General features: G+C 41.5%; 1 protein-coding gene across 1 annotated transcript; it reads right to left on the reverse strand.

Moving 5' to 3' along the window:
• Positions 1-843: 843 nt before the first annotated feature.
• Positions 844-26,109, reverse strand: SOGA3 (SOGA family member 3). Its single transcript, XM_041469821.1, has 6 exons — positions 26,059-26,109; positions 25,515-25,739; positions 21,977-22,135; positions 4,043-4,114; positions 2,263-3,438; positions 844-954 (listed from the first exon to the last, which is right to left on the reverse strand). Exons 1-6 carry the CDS (start codon positions 26,104-26,106, stop codon positions 844-846), a joined length of 1,791 nt encoding a protein of 596 aa, XP_041325755.1. The 5' UTR covers positions 26,107-26,109.
• Positions 26,110-27,556: the final 1,447 nt, after the last annotated feature.

Genomic DNA, 27,556 nt, shown 5'->3' on the forward strand with positions numbered 1-27,556 from the left:
AGACCTGTGGTGACCACAGACTGGGAAATGTTACCTGACAAACTTGACACCAGCCAAGGTGACTTACACCACTCCCAATCATCATCAGTTCAATCAATCATCAGTTCTACATCAATCAGTTCAAGTCAGACAGTAGCACGGCCATTTTTCTAGAGCACACAGAGAATGCATCCAGCCTATATCTCTCAGAAGACTCCTCAGCTACTCTGATACCTTCTCCTCATGCTTCTCATTCTCAGAGGCTCCAGCTCCTGGCCACCCTTCCAGATATAGTGCTCTATATAACAACTATTTTGACTGGGGCCTAATGCACATAATACAGTGCTGAAAAACATTATCATCACAGTTATGCAAAATATACATACAAGCTCTGATATAAAACTGCAGAATACACACAGAATGTGGCTTTACTATTCATGTGGCTAAAACACAAATTATTTTTCTAGGAGTGGGGAGAGGAAAGTAACAGAATCCTCACACCCACTCTGCATTTTTCTGTTTTGTTTCTGCTTTGGTGCAAATTAAGGAATATTAAATTGGTTCCAGTCCTCAGGAAATTTTTATTCAAAAATTACAACACCAGACAAAGTGAAAAACTCAATTTTCTGTTTGCTTACCTGGAATACCACAGTGAGCAGGTTTCCTATTCAACTGGGTGACTTTTTGGTATGTTTTTTTGCAGTTCTTTTGGTTTGGATTTGGTTTTGGCAAACAAGTAGTCTTCAGTGTTTTTACAGCAGTGGCTATTACAGAAACTATGTCTCTTGCACTTCTTATCTTGGAGGGTGGACAAAATAAACAAACTGAAAATAACACTACAATGAACAGTAAATGATGAATGACTTACAGTACAAAAAACAGTGTAAAAAGGAAGACAAGTTTAAATATTGTTGTGTATGAAAGGGATGAAAATAATACAAGGATGAGAATAAGTAAAATGATAGGCTGGAACATCTGGGAAAGTAAATACAAAGACAAAGAGAACAGTCAATTAATGGAATAGCAAGTCCAAAGTTTCAACAAAATAAATAGTGAATCAGAATATGCTTGTGGAGGGACCAAGTGCCCATCTCCCATTTACTTCAGTAGGAGTTCTGCATGGTCAAGCACCGAAATGTCCAATTGTTAAATATTCAATTGTTGTTATTTTTTTAGAGAAAATACTAATTAGCTTGTTTGGAATTTGTGTAGGTCCATGCAGTGCTCTGCCTTTAAGCTAATGGGAGCTCTACAAGCTCAGAACTACTGCTAGATCAGAAAGTGAGCATGCTAAATGCCGTCTCTGTTTGATTTCATGCAATACATGTATAGTAATTGATTAGCTTTAAACTCACTGCGTCTGTGACTTTCTGATACAAGGAAACAAAAGACTAATTAGTCAGCATAGGAATAAGAATAGCTTTCAGCTTCACCTGGCAACTACTTCGACTGTAAACTAGCAAGACAGCACAAAGTAAATTAACACAGCAAGAGACTTACAAAACATTGGATAACTTCATTAGCAATAACAAGATATGCCAACTATAGGATTGCATGATAAGATAAGGGTAGGTAATTTTCATTTTTCATGGCAAAAGATCTTGAGTCAGCAAGGAGTTTCCTCCCCAAAATCTCTCTGAAACAATTCTGCACAAAAACAAACCACAACAAAGATGCTTATTACTGCTGCATGCAAGCAGTGATCAACAGGCCTTCCACAAGATGCAATCTACTACAACAATTACAATATCCACATTACTGAGTGGCTTTGTGACTCCATAAAGTAGATTTGCATGGTTTCTTTTAATCTATGGTTTGCCATATTCTCTACAGTTTTTGAAATTTAGTATTTCCTCCTGTTTAAAATTTATAAAATTTTCCTTTTAATCATTTAATAGGAACCTATCCACTAAGAAAACAATAATGACCATTTATGAATCATGTTCATATGTACCAAAAATACTGTTTGCACTGCCTTTAGTGGCAATGAAGGCCCAACTCCATCAAATGCAATTGCAAAGCCAAAAAGGAGTAAAACGTTCTATCTCCTAGAACATAACTTTAATTTTCAGGAGACCAGATTTATTCACTGTTCACAAACAACCCTATTGGCAGAGTATGTTTTCATATGGCCAAATAAGAATTTCAAGTAATATAAGAAACAGTGATTTTTGTCCACTGCCTAGAATTAAGAATTTTCTTTTTGTGCCATAGATCGAATTTGAGGATTAATTTGCTTGGCAGAGCCTTTTTACCTGTAGGCCGTAATAAGTAAAAGTCTACCTGACTCACTGACAAAGGTTCATCGGCACTTCGATCGTCTGAAGACTTTGGAACTTCGAGCCTGTCGATGAAAGCCTGGAGCTCTTTCCTGAAGGCCTTCATCTGCGCATTGATCCGGTACAGGAGCTCGTGCTCACGTATTCTGCTGCCATCATCTTCCTCGTCCATCAGTCCAAAGAGGTCCCCGTTAGCCACATAAATTCTTGCCTCTGTGATGATGGTGCTCGTGTCGGAAATTAGGCGATCTATTGTCTTGCCGAGCCGCTCGGCTTCAGAGCGAATGTCCTTCATCTGCTGCCTGTCAGTGAAGCTTTTCTGCCACCCTGATGGTGTTGGATAAAAAGACCTCGTGGGTGTCAGGCACCGAATGTTGCGCACCTCTTCGGAGTCACTTTCCCCACCGATGGGACCTTCCCTTTTGCGGTGAGGGGGGCGGGAATCATCATCACTCTCCTTTTTTCCCGCATCACTTTCCGCATCACTGTCTCTCGGGCTGCCACGGATTCCCAGATGAGAGGCCAAGTCGTAGCGCTGCATGTTGGACATTAGGACTCTGTTCTCATACTGGAGCTGCATGACTTTGCCACTCAGCTCATTGATCTGCATTCGTGCAGCTTTTAGCTCCTCCTGTAATGCTTCTGTCTTGGCATTGTCATGGTGCCTAGAGCTCTCATGGGCCCCAGACTTGTACTTGTATTTGTTCAGCTCAGCTGTTATGCGTTTGTTTTGTTCTTCTAAATCAGCTACATTTCTCCTCAGCAATTCTGTTTCATCTTCTACTAGCTGCAAATGCTGTCGTAATTCTGACAGGGATTCATTCTGCTCTCCCAGGAGTGGGTTAGTGGTCCCTGAGAAATCATCTCCTCTTAAATCATCAAGCTCGGCTTTCAGTCCTCTATTTTCTACTTCTAGTTCCACTATTTTCCTCCCAAGGATGTTAGCTTCCTCCTCCACAAGCCTCAATCGAAGCTTTAGTTCAGCTTCTCTTGTGGTAGGTGGCCCACCTGCTTCACCTTTTGGCAAGGGACTGTCCAAATCCCCATAAAATGATCTGTATTTTTGCAGCTCATGTTCAAATCTGTCTTTCTCTTTATCAATTTTAGCCATTTTCTTCCTCATCAAGGCTGCTTCTTCTTTGACAAACTGTAGCTGGCATTTCAGGTCTTCATTGTCATCCTTGGGAAAAAAAAAGCAGTATCTGAAGAAACTTGAAATCAAACAGGAGACCTCCAGTGGGATTGTCTTAATTTACAAGATTATCACAGGTACATGGCTTTAGATACTAAGATATTTTCCTGCAATACTTTTTCACTGGTTAATAAATTAGAAAGAGGGGGAAATACTTTTTTACTTGTGACTAAAATTTGCACAGTCTCCAGAAGTACCTTGGGGGGTGGGAAAAGGGGGGCTTGTAAAAAACCTTATATTTTCTATGCTTGCAACATTATCATACTTCACAGTGTTCAAAAATCATGAAGCCAGCACAAATAGAGCCTAGAAATCTTGTTTCACTGCTGCTGCCATTTACTTTGCCTAAAATACAGAGCAGGGGAAAGCTGGTGGGTTCTGTTGCAGCACCAAGTTTGTTTAGGTGGTCCTTGAGATTAGTGGTGTCTGACTGCAGATCTGGGGTAAGAGCTCTTCCATTTCACAGCATACAGGAAAACAAAGGGCAAAGCAAAAAGCAAGGCAAGAGCAAATATGTAAACCATGTACCCCATTTCCATAGTTCCCTGAAGTCTCCACATAGGAATCAAGGCTACAGTTACTTGCAACATACCTCTGTTGGTGTCTGCTGTGACTTTTTTTCTAATTTTGGTGGGTCTTTGCTTCCTCTCCTTTTCAGTGATTGCTGCAATTATAACAAAAGGACATGCACTGAATTTTTTCTAAAGGTAAACTAAAGATGTATATAATTTGTATATCATTAATTTTAAAATAGAGCAAATCCAATGCCACTATAAAGGAATTAATTTCTTGTAATTTTTGAGATACCAAGTACAGAGGAAAGATGCCATAGTCCAGAAATGAAACACCGATGGCGCACAAATAAGGTTTTAGTTTAATCAGTCTGTTACCTTTTTTATTCAACACATTTTGAGACCAGTGCATTATGAATGTTTAACACATGACAAGAGTGGTAAGAAAACAGTCATCCCAAGTGGTAACTTACAGATAGGAAAGCTGAGACAAGCAGTGAAACCCAGCTCCCCATTTGATATTAACCCTGGTGGGGCCAGGGCACTTCAAAAAAGCCTTAGTCTTAGACTTCATGGCAGGACAGCTACACTAAACAGTGTCACTGAGATCTGTGGGCACCTACAAGCACACCTTTCTCTGTGTCCCACCCTCAGGCTTCAAGCTGGCAGTGTACTGCAGTCACACCTCCCTAAGTGCACACTAGGGACAAACTCACACATAGCTCTGGTCACTAGGTTTGTTCTGTTTTCAGATCATATTGAAGGAAATGCCATTTAAAACTGCTTGGACTACAAAATTCTAAAGAGAAACAAATCATACCAGCTCAAGAACAGAAACACACAAAACACACAAACACAGGTCTCCACCACCATATGCGTGAGATTCCTTGGTGCCCTGTCATCTGCTATGTAGCCCAAGAGAGTAGAAAAGGAACTCCTGCTTTCAGAGCAGGATGCACTGGGATTGAAGCCAGCTAGTGTATCCAGCAAAAATCTTGTAGCTGCTAACAGCAGAAACTTCATTATGGAAAAGCCGCAGCAGTGGAAAACAACTGCCACCATCCCACTGGCAACACTCAATACTGATCATCAAGGGAACAGCAGGAGAGAGGCGAGCAAATGAGAGAATATGTTAACACACAACACCCCACTTGCAGCTGTTCCCAGTTTTTGTGCTCCCCAGGTAAACTGTAGGCCCCAAGGCAGACAGTGATAACCAACACCCTCTCCTTCTGAGACTGTGCTCTGGTAGAAACATCCTGTAAGAAACATACTCTTCCCTGCACCAGCCAGGGAAGAATCCATCTCCATGTAAAAGTTGTCCAGTTCCACAGACTGGGAGTTAAAATATGTTCATAATTCTCAAGAAACAGAGTACAGTGGGTATGCTGCAAATAACAATCCTGTGCACTATTTGCCTGCTTGTACTAATCATCCTCTTCCTTCTGCAGATCAACTCTATTAAAAATTCCTACACTCATGGAATGCTCACTAAAAAGGAAAAGTTAATGGCATAGAAAGACTCACACGTAAATCAAATTTTTATGTCTCTTGCGGAAACATTGAATGCTCTGAAAACAAATCAGATCATAGATCTGATAGATCATAGCTAGATAGCTAGATAGCTGTAAAACACAGGCTTCTAATGGAATCCAGAAAAGACATGAAAATAGTTCAATTAACTAATTTATCCCTTTAAGTATAAACCCAGCAACTTTGGAATTCAGTCTACAAATAAAATGTCTCTTTTCCAGAGTCGCCCACGAGTTATCCTGTTATAGAAATGGTACATGGATTTTTGAAAGGGTTGTTTTGTTGTTTTCTTTTAGAATTGGCAAGTTTATAAAGCCCTAAACTTTCAAAGGAGTAGGTTCCTCTTCTGTGTTACCATTACTTATACCACTATGTATCACCACTTTGAAAAAATCCTTTTCAAATCAGTTTACACTAAAAACTTTTCCTTGCCCTGTATTTATGCCAATACCACCCACTGACAATAATAGTATTAAACAAATTAATAAATAAATAAGCTATAGCTAAACTATATTTCTGCTTTATTACCTAAGTGCCTTTTGCTCACCTCGTTGAGCTCAGCATCTCTCCAGAAATAATGAAGTTCTGGAATGCTGGACAGAAACTTCTTTTGTATCCTATGACTTTGCAGAAGATAAGAGATATAACAAAAAGTACTTTTCTAGGTTTGATGTGAAACAAAACCCCCCTGTTTTTCTCCTTTCTTGCTCTACTTTTTTGCTGTTCCTTTTAGTAGTCAGGATAGCAACATTCAAATTACAACAGTAGTTGTGCTATGTAATGATTAGGCACTACTTTCTATTCTGCTCTACTTGAACTACAACCAACTCTCCAGAGCTTGTATTGTTCACCCACAAAATCTCAGCATTTATCAAAAATTTTATAGCAGAAAGCAATGAAGAACATGCACAATTCAATTAGCAGGATGATGTGGGCAAGCAGATTAGGTCCAGCTGGAACTGGTATGATCTCTTTTCATATGAAAAACACCATGAGACAATTTCTGATCACTGGAGGTTAAGATCTCACACATCTCAGCTGACAGAAAATATCCTCACAATCAATATTCTACAACACCACGTCAGGGTACTGAGGCAATGGCAACATCATACTAAAAAAAGAATGCCACATATCAAGAAGTATATTCTGCTATAAATATTAAAATTTTGCCCTAAATACTAAATTTTTGAGCGTTTCTTCCAGATGTGCATTTCACAATTTACAGTGGCTACTCCTTCTATCAATTCTCTCAAGCCTGCAGTACTACTGCAGTCTTCCAGTTCCATTTTCAACATGAAATAAATTATTGCTGCTAATGAAATAAGCAATGGTATTCATCACAGCAAAATGGAAAAAAAGAAAAAAATGTTCAAACTAACATATGGTAGAATGAAAAAATAGCAACTCAGACTCCTGCTCACAAATCTTCATACTAAACTGAGACTGGACATTACTAAAATTGTCTGCACATTGCTTGTCACTAAAAGCCACCTCTGCTGCTTTCTCAGTTGTAGCAAAAAATCTGCCCTTCATATGCTAAAATTGGTTTTGAGTTTGTTGTGAAGGAGAGTTTGTGGGCTCAGATAATTTTTTTTCCATATAATTAAAAAAATCCTATTCAGAAGTGTCCACAGCCAGGATAAGACTGCAGATGAGGTTTGTATTAGATGCAAACCAGATCACATGCAAAGCGCAATTCTGCTGCGGTGCTCAGCAGCATCAATTCTCCAGTGGCCTTCACTGGAATTTATCCAGTGTCTTGCTGGAGATGCTAAGCACTTCTCAAGATGGCATAATCCTTCTCTTGCCAGCCCTAAATTGCAAGCCAAATGTGCAGCCCTCATGTCACCTGTCATGCTCAGTGCTTCTCAGGTAGAAAGAGACCTGAAATCCATTCTGAGAATAACACAATACAGAGATAATTTCATCACACTCTACTGAGTAGTAAAGCTGTAAAATGAACTCAAATTCTTCCTGCCTTTTTCTAAGCTAAAATAAATTTCTCAGCAATTCTCTAGTGAAGTAGTAAACATTGTTTTCATTTTGTACTGCTCCTCAGCAGTGTTTTTGAAATAAGCCAGTTAAAATATAAAGAGAGTGTTGGTACAGCTAATAGGGATATGCTTATTGTTTGCTTTGTGGACAGGTAGGCTGTGCTTTTTTGCATCTCAGTTATCCTCTGCTTTTTCATTTGTGGTTTAATTTTGCAAGCAAGTAGAACACAGAAATATTCAAGACTTCTGCTATTGAATGGTGGTAGAAGGAGTAAAGTATTGTATCACTCTGTGTACTTGTGCTAATGTCAGACAAAACCAGGATCCTGAGCTGGCAAATTGCACTAAGACTTGCAGAATAAGGAAGACATTTTAAAAACAAAGATTTTTGTTGTTGTTGTTGTTGGCAAATATAACATCTCAATTTGCCAACATAGATAGTGTCAATTTAGTTTTTACTACTTTAGACCCAGTGGCAGAAAACTAAAAAATCTGTCTTGTGTCTGATTTGATCCAGCTCTATGAGTTACACAGCCATATTGATCAAAGGGAAAATGCAGAGAGAGGCTTAGTGCAAATTTGCATTTCCCTGGTCATAGTCTGCCACAAAGAGGCAAGTTTGTGCAGCCCAAAAACTGTTCAATATTCATTGACTTTTCAAGACTGTAAAGTGTTGGGTTTATTCTGATTTTTAAAAGCAGTGCAGATGTGTTAGAGCAGTTGGGAGTCAGCTAAACAGAGCCAAATACAGCACAGTTTTGTGCAAATGAGAAGGTTTGTGGTAGCTGTGGAGATTCAAGGAGCTGCACACCCTTTGCCCTGTTCTGTGAGGAGGGATAAAGACTGTTATGGGGCCTCTGTGCATGCATAAATCCCTTGATGTGTCAGGAATTCCTCCCATGGTTACCTACCATGACTTTTAGATAATGCACCCCTAGATCAAGGCTTGAACCTAAGCATCTTGAAAAATCTTGTTAGGTTTTTCTTAAGGATTCTTTATTAATTGCTGAGATATTTATTGTAGCTTAGAATAAGGCAGGAAGAATTTGAGTTCATTTTACAGCTTTACTACTCAGTAGAGTGTGATGAAATAATCTCCGCATTGTGTTATTCTCAGAGCAGATTTCAGGTCTCTTTCCACCTGAGAAGCACTGAGCATGACAGGTGACATGAGGGCTGCACATTTGGCTTGCAATTTAAAATAAAAATTGAAAAAAATAAACCATGGAGAGTAAGAGCTGAAATAGAAGGAAGGTATTTTATAAGTTTAGACAGCCCCACACCTACTTTTCTCACTCTGGTACCAGTCTGATTTGATATAATCTAAACCCGCATCTAATACTTTTGTTGGTATTTCAACAATGGATGGAGATGAGGGGAAGGAGGACATTGCAGTGCTGGCTAGAGCAGGGTGTCCAGCTGCTTCACAAACTTCTAGAAGCTCATAAGACCCGTCACTTGATCCCCATGTCCTGTCCTCCAAAATAATGACTCTTCCCCCTAACTGAAACTTGCACAGGTTCTTATGAGAAATGCTTATTCCCAGCAAGGGAATGGGCTGTGACTCTTAGGCTAACATAAAACCTTAATGTTTATGTTAGCCTAAAACTATTATTTAAATGTTCCCTTTGCTAGAAATGTGAAAATCTCATTCTGAAAAGAAGCTTGACAGTCTTCCACTCATTATAAATATTTGATCACTGGAATGTATTTCTAATTAGCTATCATGAACAAATATTTGAGTCTTCAGCATTTATCATAAATGTCACTGAACCAGCAAATCACCTGCAAATTAATACCACAGCAGCCTTAATGGGGTAATGCAAGAATCAATTCTAGGTCCTACTCAAATTAACATTTTTTCTTACTAACTGGAAGGAAAACCCATAAAATAACATTGGATAAAGGCTGCAGGGTAGAGGTTGGAGAAACACTAAATATTGAAAAGGAAGGTCACAGATACAAATCTTTGTGCAATCAAATAAAAATCAGTTTCAGTATAACTAAATATGAAGATACAGATGTAAGAACAAGGAATAAAAGCTATGCTAAGACAACAGGAGAACTGCCTAGAGAAGACAGTAAATCTGTGAATTTAAAATAATTTAGACCAGCCTGTAATTTAAAAGACTGCTGGTAATCAGGGCAGTTGGATGTCATCATCAGTCGTGGTTTGCAGGGAGATAAGAGTCCTCTCATTACGGACAACACTGATGGAAACAGATGCATGGCAAAGACCTTCTAAGTGCAAGTACTCATCTGTGATCTAAGCAAAGGGCTTTGCTGTTATCCTAACCTGGATTCATTGGTAAGCCAGCCAAAGTCAATTAAAACAATCATGCAACCAGGATCAAGCAAAGCAAAACAGACTTGACACCTGCAGGTTTTATTCTACACATCTTGATATATTCACATCTTGTTAATACTAGCAATGAGGGGGAAAGGGGGGAAATCACATCATATGTCAAAAAAATCTAAGCAGAAACAAACGCTTCAAAAAACTATACCTGCACATCTAAGAGGTTAATCCAGTCCCTTTTACTTCAAAATAAGAAAGCAATACTTGGAACTCTCAGCCATGGAACATTATCAAAATCTGAATTTTTCTAATGCCAGGAGGTTTCATTTCTTGATACTATGAACAGTGAAGTAAGTGGAAAAAAAACCCAAAAAACAAACAGACCCAAAACATCAAAAGCCTGGTGCTCTTGTTCCTGGTTAGCATTAATTCCACATGATTCAGAAGAGATGCTGAGCTGATGCCAGAACCCAGCACACCTATAGCTGGGTGTTCCCCTGTCAAGTGACACATATTACAGCATACAGCTACAAATGTGTGCAAATGAGAGGGTCTGAAAGATGACAGTGTCTAAAAGAAGGGGGTCAGAACACGCCATTCTGCTCCCTGAAGTGCCATATTCTTCAGGGCAGTTCAGAGGTAAAGCACAACCAGCACACCGCCAGCTTCTGAAGAATCAGCTGGCTGCCTTGAACAATGGCACACAGAAGCCATTTGCTGGGCAGCGTTCCCCACCCCTGCATGTGTACAATGCTTCCCTTGTCACACTTTGCTCTGCCTCGCTCGCTCCCGCACTGCACGTGAGCTGTGTGCCCGAGGGAGACTTCAGTGCTTTGCACACAGACACACACATGCACAGCTGTATGACACAGAACACAAGCAGAGGCACAGACAATGTGCAATATCACTGTCACAGGGAAAATGCCCTTCTTGGTAGCATGTAGCTGCTTCAGATCTCCTGTTCATTTGCTGTGTTTTGCCTTGGGAAAAATGTCAGCTTGGACAGACCTTGAGCTCTCCTGTTTGGCAGAAGTAACCTGGAAACTATTTCCTTTCTCTCTATCCAGAAATGACCTTTTCTACCCCTCGTATGCTCCACTGCAAAATGGGAAAATAGATTTCACTTGTTATTAACAAGAACAGATCAGAACAGTTGGGGCTGAAAGAGACCTCTGTTATGACCAGCCCCCTCAGCAAAGCACCCAGGCACCTCCACAAATGGACAAATGTTTTGAGTCATTAATCATTTAATAGTCCAGTCTCCCACAACATCTGAAGAGCTAGTCCAGTATCCCCTGCTCAGAGTACAGACAGCTGAAGCAGGCTTCTCAGAGCCATGTCCTGTGCAGTCTTGACTTTCTCCAGAGGTGGAATCTCCTTCCCCTATAGGCAATGAGTTCAGCGTTTGAACACTTTCACACAAAAGTTTGTTCTTGTCCTGTCACTGAACACCACTGAAAAGAGACTGCCTCCTTCCTCTTTCCATCCTATCAGATATTTCATGGACACAGACCTGGGACCTCCCCAGACACCCTTCCCCCAGGCCCAGGAGCCCCATTTCAGCTCAGCCCACGCTTCAGGTCCTGCTTGAGCTGTGTGAGGTGCAGTGAGTGCATTAGCTCACCACAGTTGCTCCTGTCACAGTCATACACCTGTGACAGGAGCACACAGGTGTAGTTATTGATACACCTGTGAGCTGGTTTTCCAGCTAAACCTTAGACCTGATTCATCACCTTGAGCCTGACTGATAATCTGGACTTCATAACCTTTCATTTCTAAGTGGACTGCAGGCAAACACAAGTGGCATTATAAAGCACTGGCAATAAAACATTACCTTGGGCTGATTTTTGGGGGGATTGAGTGGGGGCGAGGGCAGGGAGAAAGACATGGGAAGGTAGTTTTAAAGGAGAAGAACCAAGCCCCATCAAAAGGCGGAGTATCATACTACATCTTCTGCATCCCACTATGTGCCATTAGGATACTAGTTAACAAACAGTATCACTTCTCCTTCAGGAACGACATACTAGTCAGAGCAGCACACAATGAAGCCATGCTTGCTTCACTCAGCTTTTCTGATTCTGGAAGTACTGGGTAATTTATGCCAGACACCTAAATTTTCAGAACCATTGCTCTGAAAAAAGTGATGTACAATTACTACTGAATAGTAAATTTAGAAATACTTGTGCTAGCTTTATTGCACATGTCTCTCCTGTCCATGTTCCATTTGAGGTCGTGCCAATTTGTTTCACCTGTTTTTACACTGGAAACTGCACTGAGGTCACACCCTGAGGGCCCATGACATGTTCCAGAACAGCCATCTGTACTGTGACAGGACAAGGTTCCCTTCCTTACACTGAGTTCAGCCAAAATGCAGAGCAGCACGTACCTCCATGGTGCTACTTCCTATTTACTCTCCCAAAGCCAGGACAAACTACCTACAGCTGTGAGGCTTTGCCAAACTCCTTTCAGGAGCACCTGAAGGATGCATTGGGAAATTCCATGTGCAGAATAACTGAAAAATCTGTCAGGCTACAGAGCTCTCTGGAGGTTTTTGAAACTGTAGATTTGCTAGAACATTCAGGGAATGCAAAGACAGAAAACTCTTTTCATGTGGGATTTCTGAAAAGCTCAGTTTAATACTATGAGAAAGACAGCCCTGAAACCAGCAATGACCACGTACACTAAATAACAGAGCTATGGCAACTTTTCTTTCAGTCTAAAACATGCTCATATTTGACCTGTATCAGCACATTGCAAATACTCTGTTATTTCAGCTGTTTCTTTGAAGGGACAGGTGCACTTAAGCAGGACTAAATACAGTGGTACAAGAGACAGAAAGCATATGTATAACTATTACTCATCAAAGCCTTGGTGGGACTTCCAGTAATACAATGACATCTGGTGTACATTGATTCCCTACAAAAACATGTATCTAGACCTCTGGTTCAGCACCTAGAAAATGTCTCTGTTCTGCCTCTATAAAGCCTTCCAAGTAATAGAGAGCAATTTTGCAAAGTCATATGGATTTCCTTAAATCCAGAGAATCCTAGCCTACATCTATTTTCCCGTTCATGTTTTTGTACTAGTACAAAGATACTGAATTTGTCCTCTCTACTGTGCAATCTCTTTCTTTAAGATCTAAAGTAAACATACATAGTGTCTTACAACAAAAAATAAATTTTCCACCTGCCAAAAATGAAAAAAATGAGCAAAAATGAAATGTGAGCTGGAATTTGAAAAGTACAATATATTATTAAAAAAACCCAAACAAAACCAACTTAGGCAAAACAACAACAAAAGAACCAGGGTGGATTATATGTTGTCTCTGATACTGTGAAAAGTAACATAACAGAGCTATTTAAGAATAACCTAAAAAAGTGAGCTCATTTATACACTTTTAAGTGACCTGGCAACTTTTTGTTTCAATTGTGAAGTCAAGTTGTTACCCTTATGTCTAAATTGCATATAGGGGCACTTGAATGTCCGTTTGAGTAAAGCGATACTGAAATTGGGAACTACAAAAATAAAAACTTTTTTCTGTGACTGAAGACCATTAAGGAGCCTTCTAATATTGTATTTCCCAGATTTTCCTCCATTTGTTAATGTGGTATCATATTTTGGCAGCCTTAGTGAAGCCAGTAGTGAGGCTGCCTACTCAGCAAAGAGATAAAAAAAGGTTTTCTTTCTCCTTTATATCTTGAGGAAGTCCTACCCTTAAGTCTGTATTAAGAGAAATACATCTTTTACCACCTGCGCCATGGAGAGTTCATGCTCACAAACCATTTTCTGTGATAACCAGTTACCATCTACCACCTGATCCACAGTTCCCATCCTGTCCATTACTTCCATGGACAACTGGGCATGCCAAGTGATTGCCCCTTGCCAAGTAATTCCCAGCAGTAGGAAACCACATGGCAACAACAGACTGGATTTGCTGTTCTGCATCTCATTTGCCATCTCATCTGGCTCCATACCAAGTCACAGAACCTTTGCCTGGTTTTTACACTAGTAAATGGAATGGTCAGAGACTGTTCTCAGGACCCAATGCCAACTGGCTCTTCACAATTCAGTCTCCTTTCAACTGTGATGACAATACAGCTGAACTTCCCTACAGCTTCCTTTCAAACAAACAGGAACACATCCAAATTGTCAGTCAGTAACAAGCTCTGACCCAGGCTAGACCCCACATCATGCCCAAGCATTGAAGCAGTGGTAGCTGACCCAGGTCAAAACCATCTAAGGGACACGTTAGCAACTGCTTGTTTAGTGTGTAGGCCCTTCCTTAGCCTGATTTACTTTACATATATAGTTTTTGACTGCTGGAAGTGCTTCTGTAGCAAAAAACATCTTTTAAAAGAATGACCCAAGCAAAAACAAAAAAGGGTTTCAGGTGCTTGAGATCAAAATGTTGTGACTGATGTCCTTTCTGTAAAATATAGTTTCTATATGTTTGGAAGCTCAGGTTTTATTCTATACTTCTGTTTCAGTTAGGTTTTTTGTGGGTTTTTTTAAGATGGTCATTACTTTTTTTTTTTTCCTTTAAAATACAGCTTACTGCAAAGACACTCTAATTTTACCTGGAGAGTGTATATAACATCAGTAACTCCTTTGACAAGAGAGCTTGCAAATCTAAGGCTGCTGCTATCTACCACAGAGATGAAGGAAAATAAAATAAGATTCTGACACAAGGAAAGAATTCTCCTGTCCCCATGAAATCAGAGTAGCTGCATTATGTTTACAGATTCAAAAGAACTGATCAGTCTTTATTTTGTGATGGCTAAATCAGTTTCTGTTTTAAACCTATCCCAGATATACTCTTTTTTACTACAGCTGCCACTCCTTCATTATTACTTCCTAATCAGCCATCAATCCTGCCACTTCTTTTACACACCTTTGTCCATTTTCAGACCATACAGCAGAAATTCACAAAGCAGCACACCAACTTCAATGACTGAAAAATATCCCTTCCAGGCATCTTTATTCACATAATCTCTTCACAATAAGATATTTATGGAGCTTTATTCCTTTGAAATAATTCCATACTTATTATCTATGTTTTGGAATACATTATTATTGACCATCAGGCTGTTTATATTCAATTTTGAGTAACTCTCTTGAAGCAAACGGCTCATGTGAATTGCTGATGGCTGATAGATAATTAAAATCCAATTTTACAAAGTTTAAGCATCAGCTGCTTCTCAAATGCACTTCTTTTTTCCTACTTATGGCATGACATTTTCAGAGAATTACTACAGCAGATTCTGTCACACAGACTAATTTCTTTCTCCATTATGATGCTTTTCTCATATTCAAAGAACCAAACCAAAGCAAACTCTGCTTATTCCAGTCCCTGTGAAATTGCAGTGTGCTCTGAGCCAGTATGTCAGAATCACACCCTCACAGGTTATGAATAGCATCCCTGCTGAGTACTGTTTTTAAAGGAATAAAATATTTGGGCAAGACACCAAAGGTAACAGAATACCACACATGCAAGTCTGACTGGGGGTTATGCATCTGCTGGGATGTGGTGCTTAGAAATCACTGAGCTGTGCTTGGAGATAGAGGAGTTTTTTTCCTGTACAAACCCAGGCAGACCTTTGTTTCTCATCTCTTTTTGAAAAGTCATCTAATTATCCTGTTGTTCTCTTCATCAAAACAAGTTGCCTTTTTTTGAGACAACAAACCGAAATTCCAGATCACAGAAACCCTCTGCTTAAAGGTACTGTTGGTAAAAGTGTTGCTGATAGACTTAGTATTGGATACTCCAAAAGACACAGGAAGGAGCTGGTCTTGTGAGAGCCCAATTAAATCCTCCCCTGCTGCCATCTGGTGCCAGGAGCAAGTAAATTACTGTAACTCTCCAAAGAGTTCCACTTACTGCACTGAGCCTGTGAGGATGAGCAGCTAGAGCAGCCTCTCATCTCACTCTGCTTAACCTTGCTCCCTCCATTACCAGCTGTTTGAAATGAGGCTCTAACTCTGAGGAAAAATGAAAATACGAGGTGCAATTATGATGTGCTTGGGTGACAGCATGATGGAGGAGACTTTCTCTTTCAAACCAGAACAACCAAATATCAATTTCCAGTGATTCACATGCATGCAGCATGGGCAACAAACAAACAGAAGCTAGAAATCCATGAACATTCACATAGTTTTGACCTCACTGGAATCACAGAGATGTGTCAGGATAGCCCACATGCCTGGAGTGCAGCAATGGATTGATGAAAACTCTAAAGGTGAGGAAGAAGGGTTTGGCTCTACACAAAAGAGCAGCTCAATTGCATTTGGTGTTGTCCTGTGAAAGGTGATGGACCAGCTGTGAGCTATGGGCAACAATCAGAGGACAGAGGAGCACTGAAGTGTCTCCTCCTGATCATCTGATGCACAAGGGGAAATACATGAAGCATTTTCCGACAACTAGCAGTCACATTATTTCTGCATTGGATTGAAGACAATTTTTGCCACAGGTGATTAATAAGCCAGCTGTAGCAATTACTTTGATGGACCTCTTGCAAACAAGGAATCAGTGGTCAGAGGTTGAATGGTCAGTGGTACCATTGGCAGCACTGGCTGTGAGATGGTGAAGTTTAAGGTCCTGAGAGAAGGGATCAAGATGAGTACCAGGCGAGCAAATTCTGAAAGCATCCAAATATGTAATGTTAATGTTGGATATGGCTGCCTTGCCTGTTGGAAATGCTGCAAACCACCGCTCTCTATGAGACTTGTTTCCAGTTTCTTACAGCCTCATTACATTTTAAGTGTTGCAGATTTTCCACACCAAGCGTCTGTCCTGGGATAAGTTACCAGCACTCTTAATATTTTGCGAAATTTAAGCAAATTATTCAGCTCTTTTTAAGATGAAAATACTCTTGTTTGCTCATAGTAAATTATTCTAGCAACTGTTCTCTTGAGACATCCCAATATGTCTGTGTTCCAGACCATTTTTATGTTTATATACAATGTATACCTCATACTTTCCTAACTCATCAAAAGGATGACATAACCTTTTAGAAATTTTCCATTCCTATATATTACCAGGTAATTATTCATTGGAGCTTACCAGTTTGAATTGCTGAAAATTCAGTATTTATAAATTACCTCACTCTCTCCCACTGCCAGCTATCAATCTGCACGTTTTCTCCAGCTGACAGATTATGTTCCAACTCCAGGGCCAGAAGGCAAAGCCAACTAGTCCTGCAATTGCTGTTCCATGAGGGTCTGGATAAAGCTAAAGCCAGACATTAGAACCAGAAACCTTCCTTCAGGTACTCACAGTGATAAGTTCCTGTTTCCTAGCACAGAGAGTGATCCTCCACTGCTCTCAGTCCAGATGCAAAAATGACAAGCTAAGGCTTGGAAACAAGGAAAGGAACAGAACAAACCAAGGAAGCTGACAGATTTGCATGAGGGGGTGGAGGAACCAGGGGAAAAGTAAAAATTTCACAGCAGATAGAAGTTGTAGCTAAGAAATGGGGATAATATATTTGAAGCAGAATAAGAGCAAAATGAACTGGAAAATTCTTGAAATCCAGAGAGGAGAATGGACACTCACGAAGAGTTGGAAGGATGCAGGGAAGGAAAGAATGGTGGGAGAGAAGGACAAGACTGGGACTTAGAAATCAGAAGACAGCAAAACAACTACTACTGTCAGACATAAAAGAAAAAGAAAAAAAGAAAGAAAAGAGAAAGAGAAAAAAGAAAAAGAAAAAATAGAAAAGAGAAAGAAAAAAGAGAAAGAGAAAAGAGACAGGATCAAGACTGAGTGAAAGAATCTGGAGAATGTGAAACTTTGTGAGTTATAGAAGAAAGACTTGAAATAAGTGGTTGTGGCAGGAGAATGGGCTTAAAGAAAGCAAGGGTTAAAAGAAAGAAGAGATACTGGATTTTCCTCCTAGAAAAGTGAGGCAAGCTGGTATTGGTGATCAAGGGGACTGGGACAGCATCTTACCAGATCTTTTGCAGTGTGGGTCTGTTGGTTTGAGGCGTTCTTTGAGGGTTTTTTGTTGGCTTTTTTTTTTTTTTTTTCCAGGGGTGGGGGGTCGAATTTGGAGTTGTTTGGGGTTTTTTTATAGCAGCATTTTTAGTGATATTTCCAGCTATCCTTCTGATGTCTATGCAGCCAGAACAATCAGAGATGTATAAAGAGCTAATCTGTGCTTAAACAGGGCAGGCAAAGGTTGCAAGAGTAAGCAGAAAAATGTAATTACATTCCTGCGGTCCCACAGCAGGTTAGTGTCAAAATAAGGAACAGAATTCAGATTCTTCCTCCCAGCTGCAGTGCCCAGTTCCCCAGATCCTGCTGCCTTCTTCCATTTGCATGCAGTGTATGAGCCAGACTGACAAGACAGGCACCACTACAGCAAAACACAGACCCATGTAGGGAGGCATAGACTCCTCTGCCTGCAGTCTGAACTGGAGGGACAAAAGACATCTCTGGTTCAGTGCCATGGTTATCACAGGTTCTGTATCTGAACTAAAAGTCTATGTTTAGAAGAAGAAAATGGTGGCTTGACAATGCCACCCCAAAGCAGCTGTAAGAACTGAGGCGCCCTGCATCTGCCCAGCTTGGAGCAGTAGCAGAGCAATCTATACCCATCCAGAGAGACACATGTCCCTGAAAAACACTGTGCTTCGTGCCATTGCATGTCTGCATTGCAACGAGGATTTGTAAAGCCCAGGGTCCAGTACATCTATCATATTTTCCTCTTATTTCATTTGTCTCACAACAAACCAGTAAACCTCAGCTAACTGGGTGTTCGCTACATAGCTACAGCAAACAAATTAATTTTTTGTTCATGATAACAGAAAGGTCTACAAGCATTAGTTAGGCTTTACTTGTTAACAACAAATTAATGAAAGTTAATTAATCAATGAACAACATGTTCATTATCATTAATATGTTAATTTTTTTAATATCTGAAAAATTACATCTAGCTACTGTTGGTTTCTCTTTCCTGCTAGGAAACAATTCCTCTACTTTGTTTTCGGCTTCCCAAAAAGGATTACAGTTGATAGCAAGCAATATTAAAGAAGAAATCAGCAGCAGTTGCTACAAATAAAACCAACACAGATTAAAAATCTCGTGTGTCTGTGTGGATATATGCAGGAATAACTTTCCATCAAATAGCTGCAGCTTGGGGGACTGAAAGCAAAAATAACTGACAGAAAATGTATGCATTGTTGGAACACCTTCCAAATCCTGGATGCTTGCAAGCTTCTGTTGCCATCAACAACAATTTCTAACTTGCTGTGGAATTTATCATAATTTGTTTTTTCCAAAAGCTCCAAATCAAGAAGGCAAACTGCAATTACATCCTTATATAAATGGACAAATACATTCACATGTCTATATTAATCCAAATGTTAACTGGAGAACTCCAGATTTGACTTGAAACCAACACATCTGCTAGCTTTTATATTTTCTACCTGTTTTCAGTCAAGTCTCCATGCTTTTTTGAAACAACAGAGAATCCACAAAGAAAGAACTTTGGCTTTGGTCCTGCCCTAGAGATTACCTACCAAAAGATTATGCTTTCTTTCTTATATTTTCTCTTAAGTCATATTTTAATTCTCTGATATCTCACACTGTTCATTATTAAAGAACAAGAAATTTCACATGGCAGTTGTACATAAATAGATTTTAAGAAAGGAAAGGTTTGGGTTTCTGCAGTACATCTGATGGCAAAAGTAGAGAAATAAATAATTACATCTCCAAGCATTTTTACTATGCTGTGAAACAAAAATGTTTCTTTGTCTTTAGAGAGATACTTTCCCATTAGTTCTATGCACAATAAAGCAAAGATCACTACCCAGACAAAAGGTCTTCCCTGTATTTCAATTTAAGCTCAGTAGACCTCCCTTAAGCAGGAGATTCCATTGGTTATAATGGCTGTATTGAAATGAGAAAGGGTTGTGAATCCATGAAATTAGAGGAAATAACTCATAAACAAACCGAAAATTAACATTATGACTACCTGACAATGACATTTAAAATGCATGAAACCTTCAATTGCCAGAGAAAAAGAAAAATTATTTGTCACAGAAAAACTCTAATGCAGACTGCTTTTGGTTGTTTTCATGTTTTTTTGCATTAACATTTGAATAGCTTCTTCACAGATTCTAAATTTCAATTCTGTAAGATTTACTATACTTTACAAGCATGTTTCCATGGGTCCCCCAAGTCATGGTATATTTGCAAAGTGCATAATAATTTGGCTTTGCTTCAAACTTGTTTTTCCTCTGACTTGCACCTCCCCCTCACCTATCCTCCAACTTCCCCATGCTGTGCTGAAAGTCCTGGCCTGAAAATCAGCATTCACCTGCTGAAAGCAACTCAGCAGCCTATTTGAAATACATAAATCCTGCTGATTATGATGACACACATAATGACTGTGCAAGGCAGCTCTCCCTACTTCAGTATAAGGATGTATTTCTGACTCTCTGTCCACTCCACCCCTACTATGGTGTCAAGCCTTACTTCACGTTTTCATTCTGGCTCAGTGCCCCCATTCTGTGCCACTGGGAAACATCCATCTGCTGCAGCTTCATGAAAACCATTATTGTGTAACAAGAGACCCTAAACATGACACCATCTCTTCTGGAGTCTCCAGCACCCTTTCATTGATACCAACAGCAAAAACAGAAAGGGCTAAACACTTAAGCCAAAGAAGGTAGTGGAGAGCAGTGTGGGAGCAACAGTAGTTCCACATAGCGGGCTAGAGGCAAGAACCACGATAAGGAGAAAGTGACTAGTGATGACAGGGATGAAGAAGTCCATTAACTGGCTTAATATCAAAGAACACAAACTATTAAATTGCCACCAAACATCACTGTAATCTGAAGATGCTTCAAAAAAGCAAGGCAAACAAATGTTACATCAGTATAATCTACTAGAGAGAAGGAGAAACCAGAGATGAGAACCTAAAAGAAAGTAGAGTCTGAATGGACAAGAATAACAAAAACTTTGGAGTAAAGCCAATCTTAAAGACAAGTTATAAGGATAATTACAGAAAGATCATGCTCTTATCAAGAGGCTCGTCCAGGAAACCAAGCTCTATTTAATGGCAGTAACCAGAGTGAAAACAGAAGGCAAAAGTTTCAGGGAGATGAAGGGAAAACAGACTAAGGCTCAGATTTTTTTCATGCCCTTTAAAATCAGCAGTTATCTGGGAAAGCAGCAGAAGGTGGAACAAGCCACCTGTTTGACCTCTACTAACATGCTTGAAATTCAGCTCCTGTAAAGAAAACATTTTAATATTTTTAATACTACATCACGTAAAGGACTCATTTGCAGTTCCTAAACATGCCCTATCATCATACAACTGAAAATTTCCTGCCTTTTTGACAATACATCTCTTCTGCTTCATATAAGATCAAAGACACTGGTGTTCCTACTAGGGTATATTGCTAAAAGTGAAAATCAGGGGTATTCATTGAATTTTAAATCTTGAAGAGGAAACAGGAGAGCTGTTTTTAAAATCTCTTCTGAGAAGTCATCCTTAGTCAACAGTTTCTCCTTTTACTGCTGCTTTGTTATCTCTGTCAGCCTGGCTAATACTGCTGTAATGCAATTTTCTGCTTACTTAATGGCAGAGTATCTTGCATCTATATAATGGCAGCTGGAGTAATTTTGAAGATTAATTAGATACAATGAAAAATTATGCTTAGATTGAAAAGTCAGGTAGAGTCTCTCACTTCCCAGTACTCCAAAGAGCATGACTGAACAAGATGGGGAGTTGGCTAGATCCCCAGTCTCCATGTGCCTGCTAGTCCCTAGTAGTAATTACCAAGGGAAGAACTACTGGTCTTTGTAAAGACCTGTGGAAAACATCATCTGTAAAGTTAGATGCCTCTGGCACACTTGAGCACACTTCCTATATGAATATTTATGTAGGTACAATGTATCAAAGCCTCTGTACTCTTGTTACCACTAATTTCGCATTTCCCTTCTAGTAGAGAGAGAAAAAAAAAAGGCACCACTTGGTTCCTGTTTTGCCTAGAAAACACCAAATATTTCAGTTTATTCTCAGCTTCACAATCATCAAGTTGTACTTTAGCACTCCTTACAATTTTCAACTTTTGACTGCCATATTGTTTGCCCCCAAACCAAGCTGTAGAAGAAAAACAGTTCATCAGTAAGAATCTAAGAGCTTCAAATAATTGGTGTAGAAATAAATAGCAATACTAACCTCTTTCATTTTTTCCAGTTCATTCTGTAGTGCTTGTTTGGCAATTTCAACTTCTATAAGCTGCTGTCTTAATTTTTCATTTTCATCTTCTGTTATAGTACGTTTTTCTTCCACATTTTCTAACTCATGATGAAGTCTCACTGATACATCTTTTGCAACCTAAATGAAATGGTATATCAAAAGAAGGGTTAAAAAAAAATTTACTGCTGCAGGCCTTAGTGCCTAAGCAACCATTTAGAAGTTAATTCTGGGTGTTTTGATGGAAGAGGTATGTAAGGAAACAGGTAGACAAGGACATCCACAGACAGAATTCTAAATAATTCCAAATTAAGCCAACTCCTTCCGAAAAATGGTACATTATCCCTATGGACTTCACTGGAAACCACATCAGACATTAAACCCCAACTCCTTCTTAGGTTCTGTCACATCAACAGTTAGACAGGACCTCCACTACTTCTGGAGACAGTGCATCATCTATCTTCTCTCAACCACAGCTAGCTTACTCTTTTCAATGCACTAAAACACACGCCCTTCAAATACTTGACATGCAACAACATCTAAAAGCAGGGCCCATCTTCTCCAGGCCTTCCCTACCTGTGTCTACCTGTGACCACAAATGGATACATGTTTATTTTGACTCTGCTAGTTTCTCTCTCCTTGGCGGAAAATCAATGAAAATATTTACTGCTATTGACTCATTTTAAGATTAAAATACAAAGAAACAACATTTTTACTGACATCGTGTTCACACAAATTAAAATGAACACTAAGGTTTTTGGTTGTTTGGGGGGTTTTTATGCATTTTCACAGGAATAGAGTTAAAAGGCATATGACAAGATCTAATTCCTCCTCTTCAGGAAAAGTAATGAGAATCTTGCCCTGCAAGCCACTTGCACTATATTTTGTGAAACCACCAGAAATTATAAAACATCAAAAATATTTAAATATACACTAATCACTGTGTTGATGGTGATTTAGACACACAGACACATAGTTTGAAAAGCTTCATTTCTTGCTTTTTTAGAACACTGGAAAGCGTAATTAATCCAACTTAGCATTAGGGGAGTTCAGCGAGCTGTCCTTTATGGTTTTCACTCAAACCATCTTTATGTTAGTATGTCCGAAGTTTTTTGACATACTAAAACCCTAGAGAAAAAATAATAATAAGTAAGCATCTAGAAAGATCCAATGTATCAGAAATCAGCAGCAGCTAGTGACTCAGCCTCCCTTGACAAGAAACCCAGTGTGTGTGAATTACAGATACAACACTGCAGTGTAGCACAAGATCATTCAATAACCTCCCCCACTGCACACGCACTCAAGACACATAATGCCCAACAGAAAGAGTGAGTGGAGGGGAATTTCAATTATAACCATAGTCCAAAGAGACTGCAGAATGAGCTGAGAAACACACCACAGGGCTTTAGCTTGATGTCTTTTCCTACACTTAGTATTAAACTGCTCATCTGACTGTGCAACCAAAGTAAATGGAAAATCATGGGGAACATTTAAAACAGCACCCTAATGGAACCTATGGTCTGTAGATACAGTCTGGAAAAAACAGATAAAATAGATACAGTCAGTAAACAAAACCAAATTGTAATATAATTACTGGTAACTAATTTTTTTGACGTAAAAATTGGTGGAATAGCTATTAATGCAGGAAAAAATACAGAGCATTCTAGATCACATGGGAAATGGGACTCACTCATGCAAGATACATTTTAATCCAGGCATATGCAAGATATATTTTAAGATACATAATCTATCTGCAAGATACATACAACTATCTGCAAGACTGTATCTCTGAAGGATCAAGTTCCCTAGTATATTGCAAAATGAACAATGCCAATTTGGACAGTCTTTCTTCAGGAGAGGACTTGAAAATACTACCGAAAACCATACGAGTTATAATTATGGTTAGCCAGCACCCAGAACTCTATTAGGCAGAAATTTGGCATTAGACATTCATCCCTACTCCAAAGCAGAACACATTCATGAACAGTGAGAACACTCTGCAAGAACACTGCTCCTTTCCAATGAGTCAGTCACACTGGAAAACACATGGGAGAAATACTAATTAAAGCAAGCTCTTTGTCCAGCTAAACCCAAGGCCTTAGCTACTATCTCCTATATTGGCAGACAAGCACCACAGCAGAGGTGCCCTCAACAATTCCCTCCCCAGTTTGATGTGTATGACTTGCTAATAAGAGTAACACTGAGCCAACAAAGAAGCCAACTCTATAAACTGGAATCACAATTCACTTGGGATATGAAGACCCACCTTCAAATTCTGCCTGCAAATGTGTGTGTCTCAACTGATCACCTAAGCATCATTCTGAGCATGCAAAACATCCCTTGTTTCAAACAGAAATCCCCATGAGAAGAGGGTGATTTTGCTTCTGATCAGGAGACTCTATTTTGCCAAGAGCCACATGGGCAGCTGTATTAATAGAACTGTCACAGCCACAATAGGAAATGTGGGTTTTGAATGCGCACAGAAAAGGAATATCAAATAGAAATGTTAATAATAGTGATGACAAGCTTGAAAACTTTCAGAAAAGATGATCCAAACCAGGTCTGAGAACAACATACTCTCAATCCATCATATTTATCAGAAAGAAGTTAAAAAATAACCTTGTTCGTAATCATGTATTAAATTCACATTTTAAACTGCAGCCCACAGAGCCCATGTGCCATAGGTAACTAGAGTCCTAGGCAGAAGTGTGGCCAACAAGCTCACATTTGCTGTACAGAGGTCTGCACTTCCATGAGAAAAGGTCAGTTGACTGGGAGACCAGTCAACTGAAAAATGTTTAGGTGTCCTGATTCAGCAGGAGTACTTCAATATCTAGTGAATGGAAGCAAAAATTAAACTTCCAACTGTGCCAAGAAAGGTTTTTTTCTCTGTAATTGGACCAGTCAAGAATGGAGATGATGGGTATTTTACCAATGACAATCTTTAAACAAGGACTGAAACATTTCCTTAGCAAGAGGCTGTGGTTCATTCAGATCTTACGGATGAAATGCAGGTGATGACACACTGAAATTTGATGGGTTTTGTCTACAGTTTCAGGTGGATGTGAAAAACCCTGGATTCATTGAATATGACAGCAGTTTTTTTACTGACAGAAACAAAGTAAGGATTTAGTGTTGTGACTTCAAGTATTCAATCTGCTTACTCCCTAAAATCTTTCAGTAAAGAGTAACAAAATCCCCTCAAAGTCAGTGGGGCTGTTTGGTGAGGTTGGTTTAATTCTGCAGTGGAAGGGTATGCTTTGCACTCATTATAAAGAGCCCAAAACCTTTAGCTTCTAATTTGCTTTTGAGTAACTCCTTGCACATTACAAAAATGATAGTAAGAGCTACATACAGCAAGGGCTCCTATTACCAAGAAGAGCTTGGCCATTGCTATTCCACAAGCTGCGCTGGGTGCACAGCGGAATGCATGGAAACACCTGAGTCATGAGGACCAAGAGCATGGTTGTGCCTCCATCTGAGACGCTGCCTTCCCCTGGACACCTGCTCATGTCTGTACCTTGAGGTCCTGCTCCATGCTGCGTATGAGCTCGTTGTCGATCTCGCCAGTCTGGGCGTAGCGGAGCCTCTTGCGCTCAGCTTTGCGCAGCCGGTACTGAAGGATCCGGCAGTTCTTGTTGGCTCGCTCCAGTTCATGGCGCATTTCTTGAAGCTGACAAGCATCCTCCTCAAAGAAACTGTCCCTCATCTCGTCCATCTCTGTCCTCAGCTCATCTATTTCGTTCTGGCACGGGGGCAAGAAGGGGACAGGGATGCAACAGGTGGGTCAAAAGCACAAATGTCAGCACATATAGGGGAAGGCAGCCAAAATGGAGCTCCGCCCCGCAGGGAGGGCAGGTAAATACAATCCAGCTCATTATAAGCACCGCAACGAAGCAGGGAAGCGGCACTGCCCGCACACCCCACAACAGAGCCATCTTAACGCAGCTTCCAGTGCTCCTGCCGCAAGAGAAGGAGGCCGGGAAGGTCCTCCCACCGGCAGGCAGCCCGGTCCCCGCCCGGCCCTGGTTCTCCCCCACCCCGCCGCCGCCCCGGCCCCTCACCTTGAGGCTCTCGTTCTCCTCCCGCAGTTTCTCCATCTCTTCCTGCATCTCCTCCTGCAGGTGGGGGCTCAGGGCGACTTCGGGGCCGCAGCTCCTGCCGTCGCCTTCCGCCTCACCCTGCCGCAGCCCCTCCGCCCCGGCCGCCGCCATGGCAGCGGGCGAGGAGGCGGAGGCGGCCGGGGGAGGCTCGGCCGGGGCGGCGGCCGCGGAGGCGGCGGAGGCAGCGCTGCCGCTGCTGCTGCTGTGGTTGCTGCCCTTGGTTTGCATCTGGGCGGCCGCCGCCAGCCCTTTCCTGAGATGGAACTGGATGAGCTCACTTTGCAGGCATCCCTCCTTCCAGTACCCGCCGCCGCCCGCCGCCGCACCGCGGCCCTTCCCCGCGCCCGAGGAAGATGGAGGCGCCGGGGCCGCCTCCCCCGCGCCCTTCAGCGGGGACCGCCCCGCTTTCCCCCGCCACTGCTTGGGCGGCGGCGCCGCCGCCCCCTCCCGCTCGCCCCCGCCGCCCCCTGCAGGGGGCGCCTCCTCGGCGGCGCCCGGCGGCGGCAGCGNGCTTTGGCGGCGTTGGGCGGCGGGCGCGGGGCGGCGTCGCGGGCCCGGGCCGGCGAGGATGCCCGCGGCTGCTTCCTGCCGCTGCTGCCCTCGGGATGCAGGCGCGGCTCGGCGGCGGCGCCCCCTGCAGGCGGCTGGCTCATGGCGGCGGCTATCTGGGGGACGCGTCCATCACCGGCGGTGTCCTCCGCCTCCTCCGCCGCCGCCGCCCCGAGAGCTGGGGGAGGAGAACCGGAGAAGCGGTCGGGGTGGGGACGAGGAGGACGGGGAGAAGGGCTTTCCGGCCACGGCGGCGGCTAGCCTGCCCGCTCCCCGCCGTCGCTGCGCCCCGCCGGACCCCAGCCCTGCCCCGCGCCCACCTGCGGGCGGAGCGGTCCCCCGGAGCGGCCCAGGCCGCAGCCCAGAGCCAACCGGAGTGGCTCATGGAAGGGCTCGGCTGAGGCTGAGACCTGTTCCCACTCCGCCTGCACCTAGGGGCGTGTCCCCTGCCCCGATGCCGAACCTTCCCCCAGCGGACTGCCACACCAGGGATGAATTTCCTCCCACACACAAACTTCCCTCTCCCTTGTCCTCACCACCAAGCCTGGGTTACTAATGCACCTGTCTGCCTGCTGAAAGGCCTCATCCCAGTGTCTATCACAGCCGAGTGGGGGAAAGCTACTGTACAAAGGGCTGCACACGTGGAAGCAACTACAGATTTCCCTTCAGCTTTGACAGTGACTCTTCCGGGGCAAGGTGACTCGGGAATCTAGGGTCATAAAGGAAAGGGGTTTTGCACTCAGCTTCTAAACACACATTTGCCCCAGCACACAGAGGTGCTGTCAGGACTTAAGACCGATTCATTTCTGTTACCAGTTATGCATATTGATAGGTTATATAGGACTCAGAAATAATCATTCCAGCAGATTTTCAAAACAGAGAAAGCAAGGAATACACCCTCACCCAGAAC

The sequence above is a fragment of the Pyrgilauda ruficollis genome, unplaced genomic scaffold (genome assembly GCF_017590135.1).
Source record: "Pyrgilauda ruficollis isolate IOZ18807 unplaced genomic scaffold, ASM1759013v1 scaffold24, whole genome shotgun sequence".
In the NCBI taxonomy this organism is placed as follows: domain Eukaryota; kingdom Metazoa; phylum Chordata; class Aves; order Passeriformes; family Passeridae; genus Pyrgilauda; species Pyrgilauda ruficollis.